Here is a 22,095-nt window from a genome sequence, read left to right as displayed (position 1 = left end):
TGCGAAAGGTCCAGACGGTCAGTTAGGGCCCTGACGAATAATGCTTTAAAATGCTGACATTTAAAGTATTTCAAAGCATGTATGGCCAGGGCTGAAACTTTCCTCTTCACCCATAAGGTGCTTCCAGCCTACAGAGCTGGGATTAGGAAGCACTGAAGACACTGGAGCAGAGGCTCTGCTGCCCAATGGGAAGGGCTGCAAGGGCAGTGTTGGAGCCTGCAGCCAGGGCAGTGGAGCCACCAGTGGAAAGAAGCCGTTTGAGGGCCCTCACCTCATCATCAGGCATGTGAAAACTGAAAAGCTAGGCCAAGGTTCTAATATTTATATTCACTTGCACATAAAATGGAATAAAAAAGGAAATGTGTAAAACTGGTACCGTTTGCTGTTCTAGGTAGTCTTGAGGTGCCAACTGATGAAACAGACAGCTGGATGGCGTGTTAGAACAAAACTGTCACCATTGTAGGATAAAGGGGTTGGCATTCAAATGGCTCAATCCAACATCTTAGAAAATGTTCTGGAGACCAAAGGCCATGTTATGTCAGAGAGTCATTATGGAAGGGGTCCCCAGACACCTTTGGACTTCTGGCATAGGGGAGTGGAATAGGGTGGTCACAACCACAAAATGGCTGCCGTGGGAAGTGGAGCCAACCACACACACACACAGGAAGCCCAAAGGCAGGGCATAAGAGGAGCAGTTTTTAAAAATAAACTGGGAATGAGGCGTGAGAGACAATAAACCAACACTGTGGTGGTAGCCACTATGCAAACAATGTTATTTTATTCTATTGGCAAGTGGGGTTTCCTTCTACTGTCCCACAGCTTTGTGGTGTTTCTGTGTACCTCCCAGGTTTCCTCTGTCTTTCCCAAACTTGCTTTGCCGTGATTTGGCAAAGATTGTAGCAAAGTCAGAGCAGCACCCATGTGAAAGGAAAATTCTGGATTGTACCAAAGTCATTTTCCATGCCCCAGTCCCTCACAGCCGCAACTTCCTCCCCACAATTTGTGGGAGGGGATATATTTTTTAAATCAGCAATTGGTTTTCATAGTGTTATATTGGTTGTCATCATGTTATAACAGTGTGTCTGTCAGGTTCTCTGAATTCCCATCATGCAGTATCTGCAAAGTCTTCTAAGGGGCAATCAGTAGGATAGGTGCTGTAGCCATCCCATTTGGAGAGAAGAGGCAATCTGTCTTTCTCCAGCCATTCCCCAAAATATGTTGCTTTCCTGAATATTATTATTATTATTAGTAGTAGTGGTGGTGGTGGTGGTGGTAGTGGTAGTGGTAGTGGTAGTGGTAGTGGTATTAGTATTTATCACATTATTAGTATTTATTACATTTCTTACTTGCCTCTCCCCAAAGGCTTGAGGCGAATTACAATATTAAACCCCTCAATAAAAACCCTATACATATTACAAACACAATACAAATTACAAAATACAAATGATGCGGGGGTAAAACAATACATTCCCATGCCAGTCCCATGATGTTATGGTCACAGCTTGTCTTGTCATGTCTTTGGGTAGCTGGTGCTTCAAATACCTGTTGTTCTTTTCCAGAGACGACGAGATCCGGGATAAGTGTGGGGGTGATGCCGTCCATTACCTCTCCTTTCAGCGGCACATCATAGGACTGCTAGTTGCTGTAGGTGTCCTCTCTGTGGGCATTGTGCTGCCAGTGAACTTCTCAGGGGATCTGCTAGGTGAGTGGGTAGCTATTGCTTTCCAGCTCTGCTGGAATTAGAGAAGCTCATTCAGTGCTGAGACCTAATTATTCTGGTGCTAGTTGAGGGGACCAAGGATAATGTAGGTTGCCTGGACACAAGACCAACCCTTCAGGCCTCAAATAGCCTGTCATTACCCAGGAAGGCAATTTGGGATTATAGAAGCATAGGGAAAGAGAGAGCAAGGAGAGACATAATTAACTGCAACTCTTGTTGCATTTAATCTCACATGGGTCATTCAACAGCTCCCCTCCCAGCCAGTAGGCAGTGTTATGATAAAGGAATGTGGGATACCTTGAGGTCAGAGAAAAATTCTTTTCTGGGACCAAGCAGTAAATGCCTCAGATTTCAGGATGAAATGTGAAGAAATGAAAATGAAGATGACCATTTGCCCATCTGCCAGGAGGGGACAAGAGAGATGGCTATTTAGCTATCCTCAGCTGGACCATAAAGTTGTGGGATGTGTGGAAGGAACAGTGTAAAACCCTACATGTAAGGGCTATAAACCCCATTTCATGACAGGTCCCCCCCCCCAGCTAGGTCAGGAAGGGTTGAAAGGTCTGGACACCATGCAAGAGGCATGCAAGCCAGGGAACAGGCAGCAGTGGAGTGACATCTGTCCTGACTAGCCTCTGCTTTTTCAAAGTTCCAGGACCTTCTTGTCCATTCCATGGAAAGGAATGCAAAGGTAACACCACTGACTGTACACCTTAGTTAGCCTCACATGCTTATTTCGTTTTTTAGTCCTATAACGCCCTATAGCTTTCTTGTAGTTTCCCAGTGTCCCTGTGCTCTAGTAAGCTGAGATTGTAGTTTGCTAAATAAAGATCTTTTAAAGATCTCAGACTGTGGTTAAAGATCTCACCCAGGCTGCCTGGCTGCCCATTCCACACATAGACCAGAGAGTCCTGACTGGGCTACAGACTGTTAGCTGGCTAGTGGAGCGGTGTGGCCACCTAGCTTTTGTATGTGCCTCAAGGGATGGGTATAGAAGGGAGGGGCAGAACTTGGGTGGTGGCAGCTATCAAAGATGGGAAAGAGAGGGCAGGGGCCAGTGTGACAAACCACCTCATGATCGCACACAGATTTCCTACCACCTCTTGAGCAAAGATAGAGGCAAGGAAGGGGGAGGGAATCTTGCACAAGCAGAACTTCATCCTTATTGCCAGAGTCCAGTGGCTAGAACAGGAGTCTTGGGTTGGCATTGCTCATTTCGGCTTTTACCATTGACTTGACTCTGCCCATCCTAATTCCAGAGGGATAACCATGTTAGTTAGCCTGTTGCAAAATATAACAGAAGTCCAGTGGCACCTTGAAAGCGAACACAATTTTTCCCAGCCATGAGTTTTCATGAATCAGAGCTCACTTCTTAGGAAGCTGTGAGGAAGAAATAATTTATAAAGTAAAGAACATTACATAAGGAAGAAAAACAAGGAGAGGCTTGATGTGAATCCCATCATAAATCTTTCAGGTGTGATTAGTGATGTCAGGATGGATAAGGATGTTACACATAGTGGATGATGAGCGATGACAAAGGTTCCAGACTATCATGAGACTGATAAATAAAACTGAGAAAATTACAGCTGATTGAGGAAGAAGCAGCCTGAAGCATAAGACAAGTAGCATCAGGATTGGATTATAGTATGATAAGACGTGTTAAGAACAGCTAATTAATTTCTACAAACTCTGGGCCCTGTAGAGCTAGTACAAATTACAGTGCGTAAGGAAATCCAAGTCTCTTTTTAAGCCAGGATGATAGGTAGTGCTTAATTTATTGGTGAGTTCCAATTCAGCACTTTCACATTGTAGCCTTTGATTTTTAAAAATAGAACAGTGACTTTCAAATGCAACATGATACCTAGGAAGATTAAAATGTGCCCTTATTGGATTCCAAATGTTGCAATTTTTTAATGAATGATTTTTGTTCACTGATTTCCTTTTGTAGGGGCCTTTGTGTTTGTCCAATATAAATACTAGAAGAGTACAGCTGCAACATGATGTCATTTATTAAACTGGATGATGTGCAAGTGAATGAGCCCAGAATGTTGTAGATCAGTGGTCCCCAACCTTTTTATCACCGGGGACTGGTCAACGCTTGACAATTTTACTGAGGCCCGGGGGGAGGAGTCTTTTGCTGAGGGACATCCTGGCTGCCGCCTGAGCCCCTGCTCCACTTGCTTTCCCACCAGCACCCCTGACTTTGCGCCACCTGCTGGGGTTGCTGTCAGCAACAGCTGTGCAGTGCCACGCCAAGGGGGAGCCCCAGCCAAGGCAGCCGCTGGAGAGCACCAAAGGTGAGCCAGTGGCAGAGCAGGAGGGCAGCCCCTGAGGCAGCAGCTGGGGAGGAGGACAAGGAGGAGCCGCGGCCCGATACCGTCTGATCCACGGCCCAGGACCGGTCCCCGGACCGGGGGTTAGGGACCACTGTTGTAGATGATGTTATTAGGCCCCATAATACTGCTTCCTGAGTGTTTGGTGACAAAGTTCACATCTGAGTCTGTTGCAGGAGTTGGTTCCTGGATTTGTCTTTCTACTTGGTGGTGAAACAGTGTTTTTAGGGGGTGCAGGGGCTGTTTGTAATAAGAAAAGACCTGTCACCAGAGCCCTGAGAAAGAGAAATATTCTTTATATATAGGTGAGGATATAGATCAGTGATGATACAGATGATACTTTGAAGTGGTTTCTGTTGTGAGCTGTATGGGTCAATCATTGGGGTTCTTTTGTTACCTTCCTTGGCTCTGGATACCATTCTGGCTTTGTTGATCTGTTCTTTACTAGGAGGTATAGCCAGCTAGCAGGTGCCCTGTAGCCCGCTACCTCCAGGTGTATTTCATGTGTCTTCTGTAGCATTAGTCATTTTAACTTGACCCTGAGATACGTTTATGTAACTGTCAAAACTGGAACTGTAATTACTAGAAAAACACAACAGTATATAGTTGGATACCTTGAGCACGTGGAACAAATTATATATTATTCTATTATAGGAAATCCATCTGTGTTGTTTTTTACAAGATGCAGATCACTTTGAGTCTCAGAGTAAAAATGTTCCCCAAATACATCATCTGCTTTCTCGTTTGGTTGCATCTAATGCATGTTTCTTTATCTGTTTCTTACCAGAGAACAACCCCTACAGCTTTGGGAGAACAACGATTGCTAACTTGAATTCAGGGTAAGTTTGATACTGGACGCCATCAAGAGATAATGTTTGTTTAAAAGGACTGTTAGAAGAAAAATTTCTCGTGGGGTTCTCATTTGGCTCTGTCATTGGCTGAATGAGCTGGGCCAAGTGCAAAAGATATTCAAGCAGTGGTCAGGATAGGATCTCTCTCCTTCTTCTTGCACTAGGGATGACCTCTTATGGCTGCACACCTCCTTTGCCTTCTTGTACCTGTTGCTGACTGTGTACAGCATGCGCCGCCACACTTCCAAGATGCGCTACAAGGAGGATGACTTGGTGAGTCCACACTAGCATCCCGTTAGGCTTGTCTTCTGCCTCAGTTTCCTTAGACCCAGCCCACCAGCAGTTGTTGGGCCCTCTTTCTGCTCAAGGTATGATGTTAGTAACATAAAGCTTTCTCAGACCCATGGTGACATCTGTCCCTCTCCATACAATCTGTGAAGTACCCCACATGTTTCTCCTGTATTCTCCTTTTGGGATTTGTTTCTGTTTAAAAATCTAAGCCATTTTACAGCTGCAGTTGTTCTCAGTGAAACTTACAGGAGAACCTTACTAAACCACTGACAAAGTAAAATACCAGTGAACAATACGTTTGCAGCAGTGCATTACATAGTAAAACAAGAGATTATCCTAGTTTACTTTGGTGGAGAAAAATGTCTTTGTAAGATTTCCTAACCATCTTTTTGGAGTGCTGCTGAATTTCACTGGAAATAGTGGGTTTTTGGGTGGTGCGTGCAACCACCAAAAGATCACTGTTTGGAATTAGCAATTAAATACAGAGAGAAGTAGTTAAGAAATCAAATAAACTTCTCTCACCCAAAGCAGAATCTGTCCCAAAGTCCTTAAATCAATGTGTTGCTGGCATTATTCAGAGAAAATATGTCATGGATGTCTGTGGTTAGCTCCTGTGAGTCGTTGATGTTTCTGGGGTGACTTCAAGAACAGGCTCATGCAGAATATGTTGTAATGGCCAAGACACAAGGCTACCAGAGGATGTGCAACAATGTTGCATGTTCTTTTATTTATTGCTCAGACTTTCTGGATGCAATTTCGCATAAATCCCATTGCTCTCCATCTTACTGCTAATGATATCTGACAGGATGAAAATTGGCACATCATGGAGTTCCTTAATTGGATGCTGCCATGCAGTTGACCAAGATCACTGCCAAACAGTGCTGTTCAAAGTAATAATATAATAATATATATATTATTGTAGCCTGTACTTCTAAACACTCAAGGCGGGTAACATCAGCCCTGGCCCCAACCCGGTGGAATGAGCTCCCGGAAGAGCTAAGGGCCCTGTCAGAATTGTCAGCCTTCCATAGGGCCTGCAAGATGGAGCTCTTCAGCCAGGCATACAGTTGAGGCCAGGGTGGGGCCCGCTATTCAACCTGAGATCCCCCATGTCCTTCAGTCCATCTGTTAATAAACAGATCTGTCTCCCCACTCTCACCGGTAAGACAGTCAGAAGGCTGGCCCTGGCTGGTCAAGTGGGTGACTGTAGTTAGTTTTTTCGCTTGCCGCCTTGTCACCTTTAGTAATTGTAATTACGGGGTTTTATGGGTTTTATTGTACTTTTATTCTTTTATTGTGTGAACAGCCGTAAGCCCAATCAGGAACGGCGGTATATAAATTTAAATAATAAATAAATAAACAAACAGTTTAAAACGTTAAAACAATCAGCAGACGGGCATCTTCTAGAATGGAGCCGATCTTCTAATTTCTCCTCCTCCTCCTGCTTAATGTGCTACTTTTTCTGTATATCAAATTGGCATCCCTTAGGAACAGGACTCTATCCCATTCATGTGCCTCCTTTCAGAAGCAGACATATTCCTGATCTCCCAGACCTCTGAGGAAATTAGCTCTTTGTTGGTGTTTATTTTGCTACATAAATGTAATCCTGTCCTGTTTTAATGTATTTCATTGGGGGTTTCTTAATTTGTTTCAATCGTTTATGTTGTAACCACCTTGGGAGGCATTGCTGAAAGCTGGTGTTACCAGAAAATAAATAGATGTATTTTCAAAATTACTAGGACATAAACTTGCCCCCCATCCCCACATACTTTCCCTTCTTTGCCAGCATGGAGAAAAATATTGTCTCTGTAGCCTGTTGCAGCTGTGGATGAGCAAAAGATTGCCCCTGGAGCCCCTCTTATATATTCCTCACCTCTTCTCTGTTCCAGGTGAAGCGAACTCTCTTCATAAATGGCATCTCAAAGTATGCTGAGCCTGAGAAGATCAAAAAACATTTTGAGTGAGTCTTACTGGCTAATTACATTTCCTTGTGCTCAGCCCTGTCCTCTGATACTCAGCCTGTCCTTCCTCACAGGTAACCCTGCCATCCAGTGCAGCCAAAAGATGGCTTAGCTGAAGGCAACGGCTATCCAAGAGTAGCAGGAAGGAGAGACATCCATCTACCCTTCCCTGTCTTTAGTTGGCCTCGCCTCTTCCTTCTGCCCCCCCCCACCCAATTCCCTTCAGAGCCTCAACAAGTGAGCCTCTTTCCCAAGGCCAGAGTTGGACAGGTTTCCTCCCAGAGCCTAAAGTACAGTTTCCGTAGGGAGGGGCTTAGAGTACACTTTCACTCATGTTCCCTGAAAGGTGGGGTTACTTTTCTGGGGGCGTTGTTCATCCTGCAAGTTTCTCGTGGGCCTCTGTTAGTGGTGGTTCTTTGTTTTATATTGCAGAGAGGCCTATGACAACTGCACGGTGCTGGAGGCTCGCCCCTGCTATGATGTGGCCAGGCTGATGTTCCTCGATGCTGAGAGGTATAGTCCAGGAGCTCTTAGGCATGGAAGCCAGGAGGACTGAAAACTGCATGGGCTAGGCTGCTCATGCAGTACAAAACCCACTTCTACAGTTCGAATGCACTTTTTTCTTGCATAGTAGCTTTCTCATTCCTGGGTTTAGCAATGGATAAGGTTGAGGATGGGATGGTAACATGGGGAGTGCAGGGGAGAGCTAATTGATTTGTTTCACGACCTATGACTGAGGCCCATACAAGGAAGGGCATCAAGGGCTCCTGGTCCACACTGAGTAGCAGAGCTCTGTCAGGATGGACCCTTGACTCAGGAGCTCTTCCTATGTTGGCCATAAGGGAAGATGGGGCAGGAATGAGTTGTGTGGCTACTGCATATTCTTTCTCCCAGCTTGCTCAGTAAAGTAGGAAATTTGCTTTATACCTGAGAAGGTTAATTTGTTGCTCAGACATCACAGATATGCTGTGGCAGAGCAGGGGCCAGAGGATACATCTCCTGAATTCTGTCCAGTGGCCCAAGCACCCTGTCCCATAATCCAACTTCACAGTTCTCCCTCAGATCATGTGTTTCAGAAGCAGCCATCTTGAGTGATGAAATGGGTACAAAGTAAGAAGGGAGGATCCCTAAGATAGCATGTTGTATTGACTCAATGGAAAGGGTCAGGATTGTTTTCCTGAATACAGCATGTATGAACATACAGGTGACCTGACCCTGTGCTTGCTCCTGTCCTTCGATGCCCCTTGCAATTGTCAGGGTAAGTTTTTCTAAGATTTGTCTTCTCCTGTGTATTTTCTGTTACAGGAAAAAGGCAGAGCGAGGGAAGATCTACTTCACCAACTTGCAGGCCAAGGAGAACACCCCATCTATGATCAACCCTAAGCCCTGCGGTCATCTTTGCTGTTGTACTATCAAAGGCTGTGAAGAGGTGCAGAGGGGGGGAGGATATCCAAAAGAACACAAAGAGGCTCCTAGGAAGCATAAATGTGGGATTCTGGGAAGGCGGAGGCCCATTACCAGAGATGCTGCTGCTGCTGTTCTCACTGTACTTGTAATATGCCCATGGACCCCAGATTACTTAGCACAGGCCTTTGTTTTGGCTGCTGGCACTTCTTCTCTTTTCTAGACATTTTTTGAAAACCCTCTAAGGGAAATAAATGCTTTATAACAGTGGTCCCCAACCCGCGGGCCGTGGCCCAGTGCCGGGCCGCGAAGGCCTTGGTGCCGGGCCGCGGCTCCCTCTTCCCTCCCCCCCTAAAGCGAGAAGCTCACCAGGCTGCGAGCAAATCGCCAAAGCGGCCGATTAGCTCCCGGCCCGGAAAGCTTCTTGTTTCGGGAGGGGGGGGAAGAGAAGCTTGCCGAGCCGCAAGCTAATCAGCTGCTTTGGCGGACGATTTGCTGGCGGCCCAGAGGGACCGGGAGGGGGAGCCGCGGCTGCCGGCATGGCAGCGGCGCAAACGCGCAAACGCGCATGCGTGGACTGCCGCGCACGCACGTTTGCGCCCCTGTCCGCACACGCGCGTTTGCGCTGGGGATGCCACGCGTGCGCGGGCCCCCGGGCCGCCCTCTCCCCCCACTCCGGAGCAGCGATCCGCGGCAGCCAAAAGGTTGCGGACCGCTGCTTTATAATCAATAACCTTGTTTCCTACTTATTGCACCATTTTTGTCAATGTGCCTTAATACTGAAGATGGTTATTTGTTTGTTTGTCGGTAACAGTATCTAAAGTATAAGGATCTCATGGTCTCTCAACAATCCTGTGAGGCGGATTTGGCAGAGGCAGTGACTTATCCTAAACTGTACAAATGAAGGTCCTGGCTTCAGCCCAGATCTAGTCCAAGACTGCAGCACCCTGAGCCTTTACAGAGAGGGGTAGAAAACCTCCCTGAGCAGCTGAAGGTGCTGAGGAATGGTGATGCTGCCCCTCATTGAGCTAAGATCATACAGCACCAGAATTTAGTAGTTTGGAGGGCTGATGGGGTTGTGTGACTCTTTCTGTCTTGTTCATTGACATATCTAGGTGGAAGCCATTGAGTACTACACCAAACTGGAGGAAAAGCTCAAGGAGGACTACAAGAAGGAAAAGGAGAAGGTGAATGAAAAGCCATTGGGGATGGCGTTTGTCACCTTCCACAATGAGGCCATTACAGCCATGTGAGTACAGGGAGCTCAGAGTGGAGCAGAATTGGGTAGTGGAAAGGGAATATAAAACCATATCACTTTTTTATGTTTTTAAAAAGTCATTTAAGCTACCACTTCTCCTGGCAGGGAACTCCATATGTTAAATATGCATTCAGGCTGTCTCCCCTGAACCTGAGGTCATATTGACAATGAGGATCCCACTGTTCTAATCTCATATATGTGAGAGAAGTATCTTTCTGTTTCCCATTTCCAAACTAGTCATGATGTCATCTTTGAGAAGTGGGTGGGGAAAGCAAAGAATGTTTGTTTTTTTGGGGATGAGTGGACCATTCCATTGTGAATGCTTCAGACCTAATCCCAGGCAACCCTCATCTCTCACTTCTTTCTGCTTCCTCTCAGAATCCTTAAAGATTTCAATGTGTGCAAATGCCAAGGTTGCAAGTGCCGAGGAGAACCAAGGACGTCTTCCTGCAGTGAGCCCCTCCATGTCTCAAACTGGACAGTCTCATATGCGCCTGACCCTCAGAACATTTACTGGTAAATGAAACATGGCCTGGTGCTTTCTAGAAGCAAAATATGCCATCAAAGCACCAACCCTTTTATGGAATAGTCTCTGGTATGCAGATGCTGAGAAGCCAGAACACCCCTGATGGCCCTTCGATTTGGCTTGGTCAGGCCATGGGCTTGTTGGTGGAAAAAGGAACAGGATGGCTTGAAAGGGAGTTGAGGCCCATGAGGACCGGAATGCCCAGAGTTTGCCAAGTGCTGCCTCAAGCACCTTTGGTGGAAAGAGCAAGGGAGAAATGATTACCTTAGATGAACACAGCATCGGGCTCTCCCACATTTCAGTCAGGTTTTCTGCCTTGTCTTCCTTCAGGGAGCATCTATCCATTCGTGGCTTCATCTGGTGGTTCCGCTGCCTCATCATCAACGTGGTGCTCTTCATCCTGCTCTTCTTCCTCACCACTCCTGCCATCATCATCACCACTATGGACAAGTTCAATGTCACCAAGCCTGTGGAGTATCTGAATGTAAGAGACTGGACTGAGGGATTTGTAGTGAGGATTTCCCTTTTGCCCAAAACAGAAACAGCCCCAAGACATGGCTCCTCTCCACTATGTCCCATCGGCCTGGCCTCTATTGGGTTTAACGTAGAGAAATGATTTGCTTTAGAAGCACACATGTTTTATGCAGCACCCCCGGTCATCCACGTTTCTCAGTTAAGGGGAAAATGCTGTTCAAACAAATCGCAAACACTATTTTTTTTTTTTAATTTATTTATTTATTTATTTATTTATTTATTTATTTATTTTTCGACTTATTTCCCGCCACTCCCTAAGTGGCTCGTGGTGGATCAAAACGTCTTTAAAAACCCATTAAAACTCGCATTAAAAGACTTAAAATCCATCACAACATGGCGGCAGCAAAAAAGATCCCCTTCCTACCCCCATTGCTAAGGGGGGGGGTGGAGAAGAAGGAGGTCAATGATGTACAAGAATCCCGGGGGGGAGCCATCAGTGTAGCTCGCCGACCCCAGCCTCAACCATGGACCTGGCGGAAGAGCTCCGTTTTGCAGGCCCTGCGGAATGCCAAAAGATCCCGCAGGGCCCAAAGCTCACCCGGGAGCTTATTCCAGATGGGGGGCAGGACCGAAAATGCCCTGGTCCTGGTAGAGGCTAGGCGGGAACAAGACAAAGAAATGTGTTTTAGGACAGCGATTTTAATTAATTTTGGAAACTTCAGCTGTACAATTTAGCATACTACAACTAGATTTCTTAATGCTGTGATTTCCATGCATGTTATACATGGTAGTACTTGGTGGAGAGCCAGTGTGGTGTAGTGGTCAAGAGCAGCGGGCTCTAATCTAGAGAACCGGGTTTGATTTCCCACTCCTCCTCATGCAGCCAGCTGGGTGACCTCGGGCTAGTCACAGTTCCCTTAGGGCTGTTCTCACAGAGCAGTTCTTCCAGAGCTCTCTCAGCCCCACCTACCACACAGGATATCTTTTGTGGGGGGGGAGGAGAAAGGTGTTTGTAAGCCACTTTGGGACTCCTTTAGGTAAAGAAAAGCAGGGTATAAAAAGCCCAGCTCTTCTTCTTCTATGGACTGTTTTGTATGCACCGTTCTTTACTCATGGAATTCAAGAGGCCATACATGGGATATCCAAGGAGGCCAGGAACTTACAAAGCCCAGCTCTGATTAGCTTCAGCAAGAAGGCCCCATCTGAGTACCTTGTGGTGGGCACTGGCCTCCATTATTTAGGACTCTGTAAAGTTCACTACTTTAAAATTCAGTTTGTTTCAAAGACTCAAAGCATTTTAACAAGGATGCCAGTTCTTAAAATGCATTGTTTGCATTCAAGCTTCCAAACAAGTGATACATTACCAAACCATTGCCCACTAACTGGTTTTATACTGCATGAAACAAATTCAACAGTTTGTGTTGAATTTGATACCTCAGCTTGTCATCTAGGGCATGATCTGAGGGTGACTGGGCAACAACTTCGCTGAAGTCTAAATGCTCTAAATCTGGCCGCAGCCAGAAATCCACGTGTGTGCGTGCATGCAAACACACTGGCCTGAGTTCAGTAGAAGAGAGGAGGGATAAAAGTGAATGAATGTATGAATGAATGAATACATGCTGCCAGTAATTTGTTGAATTTTGTACTTTTTAATTGGCATCAGGAATTTTGCCAGCCTGATCCCCCAATGAATACAGCCTTGCATTTATAATATCTGTTTAAATCTCCAGGACTTTTCAATGGTTTGCAGGAAAGCTGAAGCGAGGGAGTGTGCAAAAGTTTCAAATGTGTGAATTTTTATGTAAGATTCTTGAGAGTGCACAGGTTTGTCCCGCTTTTAGATCTTAAGGGCTTGGTGCAAGCCCTGTTATCAAAATGGTTCACCACATTTATCAGCTCCCCCCCCCCTCCGGGGAGGGGCACAATTCGAAGGCAGTGTAGGTTTGGGAATCATCAATATATTCCTCTTCATCCTGCCAAGACCTGGATGATTTGATTGCCCACTGTCAGAAGACCCCTGCTGATCCATACTGCATCCCTTTGCTCTCACTGCCCTGTCATTCTGATGAAATTTGGAAGGAAGGGAGCTCAGAAAGAACTGCTACTGTGTTCTGTCGATGCTTCCTTATGCACTGGGGAGGGTCACTGTTGTATTGCCAGTATTGAGAGTGGTACTCCAGGTGGTGGATCCTTGCATGGAACAGCCAACAGTGTGTAAGAATCTCTGCATGCTCACTAGTGGCATAGGTGCATGGTGCATGGTTGGGGCATCCAGAATATTTTTGGAAGGAAGGCCATAGTTTGAAAAGTTGCACTAGCAGCTCCTATTAAGTATGTACCTGCAGGTTAAATGGCCAGAAATCCTAGCTTTCTCTAAATTAACAGAGACCAGTAATGACCATTATGAAGAGCACACCATATTTCAGTATAAAATGTGGGCATATATGTTCCACTCTATAAAAGTGTTAAAATTTTGATTCATTTGCAGTTTTGTAGGACTGTGGCTTTGTGGATTGAACCTTGTTGTGGGGAAGCATGGCCATGATATTCTTTTGGGCTCTGTATTTGTATTCTACACATTTCACCTTGAGTTATCTAGCATTACTCGAAACAAGTGATCTATTCTTAATTGTCTTCTCCTTCCAGAACCCCATCATCACCCAGTTCTTCCCTACCCTGTTGCTGTGGTGCTTCTCTGCTCTGCTCCCTACAATTGTGTATTATTCAGCATTCTTTGAAGCCCACTGGACCAGGTGAGGAGTGAGTAGCACCATGTGCCCAAGAGGCAGCTTGGCTCAGGACAGTTTCTCCACCCACCCCCCTATCCACTTAGTCACTATTCATTTCAAACAGATTTTATGGACTTCTAACTTCTTGTGGCAGATTCTGCCATTTAAATGTGAATGTTAAAGTTTTTATTGTTGGACTTGGTTTTAGCACTGTGTTGATTTCATGATTGTATTGTGGACTATACCTTAGTCTGCATCTCCTAGCAGGATCTGGAGAGGATTTGAGCAGCACTTGCCTCAGAGAGCTGGAAGCCCAATATTCTTTCTTTGTACCTGAAGTCCAAATAATACAGCTGTAAATAATAGAAACTAAAATCAGTCTCATGTGTTGAGCAGATTGCAGCCTTTGTCTGTGGCCCAGTGTTGTGTTCTGTAAAATGAAAACGCTGTGAGGAAATATCGGTGTGAATTCCTGAGATATGAATTTCTGCAGTCCCCTCCCACTTGCCAGCCTGTTTCCCCCAAAGTGTTTGGAAGTGCCCCCTCCCCCCGCTGCTCTCTGCATGTGTGCTAACTTGCTGTGTGCTGGCAGGTCTGGAGAGAATCGGACAACTATGCACAAATGCTACACCTTCCTTATCTTCATGGTCTTGCTGCTGCCATCTCTGGGATTGAGCAGGTAAGTTCAGAGGCACTGAGTGGGAGCAAATGTGTTGACTCAGACTAGTCAGCCCTGCCCAAAGACATGGTGGGTCAACATAGCCTGGCCTTGACCAGGCTTCTGCAGAGATGCCCAATAACAAACCATCTAAATCACAGACTCCACATAGTAATCATGCTGCATGTCTTGTTTTTATGTTTCTCTTTCTAGTCTGGATGTGTTTTTCCGTTGGCTGTTTGACAAAAAATTCCTTGCTGAAGCTACAGTGAGATTTGAGTAAGTGATGTCTGAAAATAAGGGGGGGGGAGAGGATGCATTGTCATAGCCCTTCACGTGCAGAGCAAGTCCATCGTCCTTGCAATCCCTGCTCACCTCACATCCAACCTTCCTCAGCAGGCAGCCTGCAGATGACCTCTGGCCAGCCAGTCCTCCCAAATGTGCTGTATAAGCATTTTTCACTCTCCTCTGGTGCATCTCTGTTCCCCCCACAATGGTGATGAATTCCAGTTGCCACATTCTTTACTGTGAATGCAGACAATAAAGCCAATAAGCTGATGCAGGAGAAAAGATAATCCATGCTAACAAGCTGCATAAAGCAGAGGTGAAGCTACCAGGACTTGTAAATGAAACTAGGCCATCATATATGAATAAGCATGCAGCATATGTTGATCCATGAGCTATGGATTTTGGGACATGACTAACAGTTCCTTAAAGAATGGGAACAGCCTGCAAAACCAGTTAGTTGAGTAAAACTAACTAAAATCTCATTTTAGCGTGAGCTATGATAATCAGACTTAAGAGGAGTGACATACATAAGTTCATTCAAGTGGGTAGCCGTGTTGGTCTGATGTAACAACAAAATTTGAATCCAGTAGCACCTTTAAGATCAACACAGATTTATTCAAGGCATGAACTTTCATGTGCTTGTCAGGTCTGAGGAAGTGGACATGCACATGAAAGCTCATGCCTTGAATAAATCTTTGTTGGTCTTAAGGTGCTATTTGACTAAAATTTTGTTATAGATAAGTTCAGCTACAGAAAAATATGAGTTAGATATCTTCCTTTCTGTGGATCATCTTGCTACTCCTCGTGTGCATGCAGATAGGCAACCTATCTTTTGGTTATCTTTGTCTCTTCCAGGTGTGTATTCTTGCCAGACAATGGGGCCTTTTTTGTGAACTATGTAATTGCCTCTGCATTTATTGGGAATGCCATGGACTTGCTTCGCATCCCTGGCCTGCTGATGTACATGATCCGGCTATGCCTGGCCCGCTCAGCTGCTGAACGCAGGAATGTCAAACGGGTATGTGGATCAGACCAGAGTAGAGTACAACTAAGGGAACAACTAGACCTTATCAGAAATGTATGATTGCTACTAGAAACAGATACCGTTTATAGATTGTCAGTATAACAAGACAGAAGAAGCAGATGGAATCCACTTACAACTCTTTTCTTGAGAATTGGTTCTGGAATGCAACAAATCTTGCCTAACTGGATTTTGGTAAGAGTCCAGTTAAATTTTTACCAGTGTCCTGTCGGAGATAAAAGCATGAGATAAGTGTTTTAGAAGGCAGAGACTATAAAACCTGGAAGTTACATCCCTTGAAGAGTTTCATGCCAAGAAAGAAGGGCAGTAACTATAGTAAGCATTAGAACTGAGTAGGTTTTGTGGCATTCAAAAGTTTAATGATTAATGATAACGTGTAAATTTGGGGTGGCCAAACAGCAGCTCTCCAGATGTCCATGAACTACAATTACCAGCATGGCCGGCAGGGGCTCATGGTATGGTGACATACATCCTGTCTGCTTAATCCCCCCATAGTTGTGTCATACCCTGAAGTAGTCAGAATTCTTGCTTCAAGGTATCAGTATAACAGTGGTCAGTGGAGACTGAATGGTTTGACTTGTGCTTAACATTTGACGTATCTCAGTAGATCATTCACAGCTAACTTGAACTGTTTGATTTGCACAGTAGTAATCTTGAGGCTTTTGTCATTGTATCAGAGAATGTTTGCAGTAAAAGAGACTGTTTATGTGCCCTTTGTTTGGATATGTGCCAACGACTATTACAAACAAATACTGTATGAAAAGGGAAGAACTAGTCTTAGTTTGTACGCAACATTAGATTAATCATCTTGGTGTTTACTATATACAGTTGTTGCCAAAGTGTTACCATCTTGCCTGTTTCTATAGTGGTGAGTATTCCCCTTGTGTCATTCAGCCAGGAAGGGCTCCTCAGCAATGCAAGACAATTGCTAGTGGAATATGTGGGGGAAGCTGACCTGTGAGCCAGATGTATTTGTTTTTGTCCTCTTGGGTATCTCAAGTATTTATGTTGATACAAACAAAATGAGGCCAAATTGACACTTATTCTAGAAAAAGCTGCCATGGGTTCACCGGAGGTTTGAAGTTCATGCCTCTGATAAAAAAGGGTTCTCTCTCTTGAAAGCCTGGACCTGAATAAAAATTCTAGCTTTCTAGTTCATAAAAGCTTATGCTAGATTTAAAATTTCTGGATTTGTTGAAGCCACAGAAAATACAAGGGTTTCAGGTGGTTGTTTTTCATTCCTCCCCCACCTCATGCCGCAACAAAACATACATTGTGGGGGAAATTGAAATATACTGCTGCCCCCCCCCCCCCCGCACGGCGCGGCCGACCCGTTCCCATCGTCGGTGGCTGCTGCTCTTCCGGTGGCGGCTCTGTCGGCCCTGCTTGCACTGCCATCTATGCCGGCGGCTGTGCCGCCTCCCGATTCGTCAGTCCGGCGGCAATTGGTCCCTTGCCCCTGGATTGACAATCGAAGGACCCAATCGGCAGCCACTTTGCGCCTGCCAATTGGCCCCTTCGATTGTCAGTCCGGGGGAAGGGGCCTATCACCATCCTTCCTCATCCCGGACAGGGCCTGCCCTCGGGGCCTTTACTGCTTTATTTAATCTGCTCCGCTCGGAGCAGTTAAAGATACTTACATTCTTTCAACCTAGTTTTGTTAACAACTTAGAAATACCATTTAAAACTTTGCATATAATATTTATAAAATATATACTCCCACTTTTCTGTCCTCACAAGGGCCGACTGATTGGATAGCAAATTAAAACATACATAATAATATTAATTAACAAGCTGAGATAAAATATGTACAAAGACATAAAAACAATGAATAAAGCGTTTTGTGAGAAAAAGTGTATTGGGATTTAAAATGTCTTCATTTTTCTATAAGAAGTTGCCTGTATATGGACACTGCTGCAACCTATCCTGCCATAGAACATGTATGTTTAAATTTTTTATCCTCTGGGAGGCAGGAGAAAATAGAAGTTGAAGACAATACAAATTTTGCAGTAAGCAAAGAAAACATAATATTTAGACGTAAACTCTCTCAGCCAGTCACAGTAGGTATCCTGCCACTCCCAGCATATTGGGCTTTGAAGCTAAACTTTATGGCACTGAAAACCCTAAACTCTTCAGTGACATATTGTTGATAAACACATTATGAATATATTGTTGCCAAAATTATTTACATTTTTAAAAATATTCTCGAATATGATGCATATGCCTACAATATACATCAGGATCATGTTCTCTAATGCTGTAGATTCTCATAGAAGCATATTCATGCTGCATAGTTTGACTAAAAGTATGAAAGAAAGAAAGTAAAACTAAGAAAATAAAATGTTGGTGAGATTGAAGGAAGCAGAAGAGTTGGGGGGAAAGATGGATGGATAGAATCAAAGACATAAGTGGATTGACCTTACAAAAACATGAAGAAATGACTGCAGGCAGTTGGATCAGCAGGCCTTTGTTCATAACGTCTCCATGAGTCGGAAATGACTTGACAAACCCTAACAATAACAACAACAGATTGTCCAGTTTGAGGACTTATTTCATGGAATACATTCAGAAAGAATGACTTCTTAGGACAAGTTTTTCTCACTCAACATATTTCAAGGGAAGGTTTTTTCCCAGTGCTGCCCAAAAATTTCCCAATTATTCCACTAGAAAATTAAGAACATACACAGAGGCTGCTGAGCATCTATTCCAGCATATTATTGCACACAGTGGCTTTCCAGTGGCTCCAGGGGGCATACAGGGCATAGAGGCCAAGACCCTTCTCATATGCAACCTCCCAACATGGTATTCCAAGCTTCAACATTTCTTAATTTTTTTCATATTATACAATTTGATTGTGAAAAACCTTGCTGTTGTGTGAATTTCACCTTTCTTAAAGAAATTTTTTCATAGTTCTTTCTTACAGTGCCCCCCCCCAATTGTTCCATTCTTTCTGAACCAAAAATTGAGGGGAGGGGGCAGAAAAAGGAGGGGCTCTTAAGTTTTCTCATTTTTTCCCAGGACTTCTCCTTTCTGTGCCAGATTTAAAATGTGTTGGTCTTGAAGGCGATTGTTTTATCGCAGTTATCCCTCCAAGTATTTTTGTGCATGCTTTACTAATGGGATCTTGCTTTCTTTCTTCAGCATCAGGCCTATGAATTCCAGTTTGGGGCTGCTTATGCCTGGATGATGTGCGTCTTCACTGTTGTTATGACCTACAGTATCACCTGTCCCATCATTGTTCCATTTGGTAAGCACGGTCATCCCTCCTTGGCCTCACTTTACCAGGATTTGGTTACAAAATAATGAATCAGATATATACATCCACAATGTTTTATATTGGTCCATTGTTTTTTTTTTAAACTACATCTGGGTTATCCTGAAAATTCTCAATTCAATATGGTTTTGAGGAACAAATGAAATGACTGTAACATGGATCATTGCATTCAGGAGGCTGGGAAACTCAGTTTTGCAGTGAAGAAGGCTGGCTCTTCACAACTAATCCATTCTCCTTGCCCTCAAGAGAAAGGGCCCTCACTAAAACTTAAGCTATTATCTCTTACCTGCTCTTCAGCCAAGATTTCAGCTCTTCTTTCCTTCTCTTTCCTCTTTTTTTCTGATAGGTCTGATGTACATGCTACTGAAGCACCTGGTGGACAGGTACAACCTGTACTATGCTTACCTGCCAGCCAAGCTGGACAAGAAGATCCATTCAGGGGCTGTGAACCAGGTGGTGGCAGCCCCTATCCTATGCCTCTTTTGGCTTCTTTTCTTCTCCACTGTGCGCACAGGTGAGTGGTGGAGGTAATGGAAGGGGAGTGTTACTGGCTTCATTGGTGGATTTTATCCTCTTAGTCTCACCTGCTGACAGCTGCATACAATCTACTATTGCTCAATGCAGAGGTAGAAGGGTGATTAATTGAGTGAAATGGAATATTTGGCTAAAAAAACTTTGTACTTCCAATGGCGATGAGATGGGGTGGATATTTCAGACTAGCCATTGTAAGGTCACAGGACTGGGGGCCAAATTAGGAGCAAAGAGATGAATTATAAGGTTGTGCTTTGACAGTTAATCTTTGCCTCCTTTAGGGTTTTTGGCTTTCACGTCCATGTTCACCTTTGTGGTTCTCGTCATCACCATAGTGATCTGCTTGTGTCACGTCTGCTTTGGACACTTCAAATACCTCAGTGCTCACAATTACAAGGTAATGAGCTGACATTTATTTGAGAAACAGGTGTTGCAAGGTCTGAAGTGGGATTAGGCTGGTGATAGCTATACCAAAGTCTGTTTTTTTCTTATAGAGATGGGGGGGGGGACCTCTGAGCACTGTAATGGGAAGCTCATGTACCTGTCCATTTTATGTGATGTGCAGTGGTCTTTTTGGGCCTGCTGCATGACATCGCCACCGAAGAGAGAAAGCTGCCACACTTCCATGGGCCTCCCTGAGAGGCTGCCTCCTGCAGTATCTCTCTAAGCTACTAAGTAGTGCACAGATGAAGGAACTATGCAGGCGGGGCAATTAATGTTGTCTAGGGAAGGCAATGGGGGAGGCACAACGTATGGTCCTTACATTGATTCTCATCAGGAGTGATGTGGGAAAGAGCCATGAATAAAAGTAAAACATATATAACATTACATTACATAGCTTCCACAATGAGGCAGTAGAGTTTGGCCTCAGATAGGTCTTTTTGGGGAGGTCAAGATCCTCCCTCTTCCACATGTGGAATATCTGAACCCCATCACCTGGGAGATCTGGCAGAAATAATTTCCAGGTGGTTAGCTGTTTAGTTTGCTGCAGCCAAAGTAACACAGCAACATGCTAAAAGACTAATCAGTGTCTTGTGTCATAAGCGCTCCTTAAAATGGATGATAAAGGAAAGCCAGAAAAGCCAGTAAGCTGCTTTGCATCCCCTGTGGGGAGAAAAGCATGTTCTAAATGTCTGTGTACTGAATAAATAGCCATAGCTCACTTTGTCTTATACAAGATATTGTTATCCTTGGCATTCACCTAGCTGAATTATACTGGAACACTCCTGTACTTGCGGCAGGAACAGGATGGTAGGCTGCTGCTTTTGCCACTTAGTTTCACACCCCTCTTTTGCCAGATTGACCACACAGAGGCGGATGCTGTGGAACCAAGGGAAAACGGACGACCAGCCGCCACCCCACCGGCTCCAAAATCAGCCGTGAGTCTCCAGCTCCTCCATTTGCCTCCAGAATCACCAGATGTTCTGTGTCCTCTTATGGCTGAGTTTGGGGAGGAGGGAGAGGCCTGGACAAATTCCTTGTCAGACTACCAACTTTTGGGCTATGCACAGGCAGCATTCAAGAAGCATGGGCAGAAAACAGACTTCTCTGTTACTGGCCCTATCTGAGATGATGGACCTGCAACCTCTTTATTCCCCTCCCCATGCTGTCTGTTCACTTTCTGCCTCTGTCTCTCAGCTGGACAATGAAGCCAGACTGGTCAGTGCCCCTTTCTGTTCTGCTTTCTGGCTCTAATATGTTGGCATGTGCTGTGTGTGCTGCAGAAAGAGCTGGGGCCATCATCTCCCAATGCAAACAGTACATTGGAATGGGAACACTAAATAATGAGAGGCTTTATATGGTGCACGCCTTCCCTGCACCCCAAGTTCCCTGAGGTCTGAACAGGCCATCGTGGAAATTTTAATGGCTGCAGTCACACCACAAAAAGCAAAATATCAGGCTTCTAGCCGCTTGGCAAAATCCTGTTTCAGTTGTTGTTTTTTAAGGTACTAGCCTTCCTTATAGTAGAGAAGAATTTAGAAACAGAATAGTTGCTAAGTGTACAAAAGATAAAGCAAAACATTCCATAATTATAATAGTAGCAGTAAGATTTATTTATATATCATTTCTAACATGCAGAATTCTTTACAATCTTTTACCTGAATGAGGCCTTATGCCCTCATTAATTGCACAATGGAGCAAGAGAATCCACATGCCCTCCATTTTGTACGCACGGAGTTGCCTGGAGCAGAGAGAAAATTATTTGCTCATGCAGCTCCAGCTTGACCCTTTCTTAAACAGACCTGACTACTGAAGATGGGCCAGGATTTGAATAGCTGTCACAATATTGCTGAGGGGAGCGACTTTATGTTGAATGGCCTCTTTCCTTGATTTCTCAATAGGCAAGTTTCTGTTGCACCCAAGAGGATAATCAACAAGGAGAAAAAATGTAGGACTTTCTACACTTCTATAATTAGTTGGCCCAGCAGATAGATGGTGGCATTGAACCTTTTCTTTAGACCAGGGGTAGTCAAACTGCGGCCCTTCAGATGTCCATGGACTACAATTCCCAGGAGCCCCTGCCAGCATTCGCTGGCGAATGCTGGCAAGGGCTCCTGGGAATTGTAGTCCATGAACATCTGGAGGGCCACAGTTTGACTACCCCTGCTTTAGACGAATTCTCCCTACCATCCCCAAAAGGAACTGCAGTTGTTAGAGGCTCTCAGAGTTATGGGTCTGTTGGCTTAGAGAGCTACAACAAGAGCGTGCTGCCTTTAAGATCTGTGTATCCACAGTGAGCAAGCAACCTTTTTGG

General features: G+C 44.7%; 1 protein-coding gene across 2 annotated transcripts in view; it reads left to right on the top strand.

The window, feature by feature from the left end:
- TMEM63B (transmembrane protein 63B) overlaps positions 1-22,095 on the top strand; it is a 99,327-nt gene that overhangs the window by 73,523 nt on the left and 3,709 nt on the right. For both annotated transcript variants that reach the window (XM_077342421.1, XM_077342413.1), the window contains 17 exons: positions 1,560-1,702; positions 4,841-4,892; positions 5,069-5,177; positions 7,085-7,155; positions 7,589-7,669; positions 8,462-8,585; positions 9,676-9,809; positions 10,197-10,334; positions 10,675-10,828; positions 13,465-13,571; positions 14,140-14,226; positions 14,419-14,484; positions 15,349-15,511; positions 18,677-18,782; positions 19,156-19,323; positions 19,622-19,737; positions 20,639-20,719. In XM_077342421.1, the coding sequence (XP_077198536.1) occupies positions 1,560-1,702; positions 4,841-4,892; positions 5,069-5,177; positions 7,085-7,155; positions 7,589-7,669; positions 8,462-8,585; positions 9,676-9,809; positions 10,197-10,334; positions 10,675-10,828; positions 13,465-13,571; positions 14,140-14,226; positions 14,419-14,484; positions 15,349-15,511; positions 18,677-18,782; positions 19,156-19,323; positions 19,622-19,737; positions 20,639-20,719 (1,900 nt within the window). The remainder of the gene's footprint in view (positions 1-1,559; positions 1,703-4,840; positions 4,893-5,068; positions 5,178-7,084; positions 7,156-7,588; positions 7,670-8,461; positions 8,586-9,675; positions 9,810-10,196; positions 10,335-10,674; positions 10,829-13,464; positions 13,572-14,139; positions 14,227-14,418; positions 14,485-15,348; positions 15,512-18,676; positions 18,783-19,155; positions 19,324-19,621; positions 19,738-20,638; positions 20,720-22,095) is intronic.

The sequence above is a fragment of the Paroedura picta genome, chromosome 1 (assembly GCF_049243985.1).
Source record: "Paroedura picta isolate Pp20150507F chromosome 1, Ppicta_v3.0, whole genome shotgun sequence".
NCBI lineage: Eukaryota > Metazoa > Chordata > Lepidosauria > Squamata > Gekkonidae > Paroedura > Paroedura picta.
The sequence above is the reverse complement of the archived record's forward strand: the minus strand, read 5'-3'. Positions and strand labels throughout refer to the sequence as shown.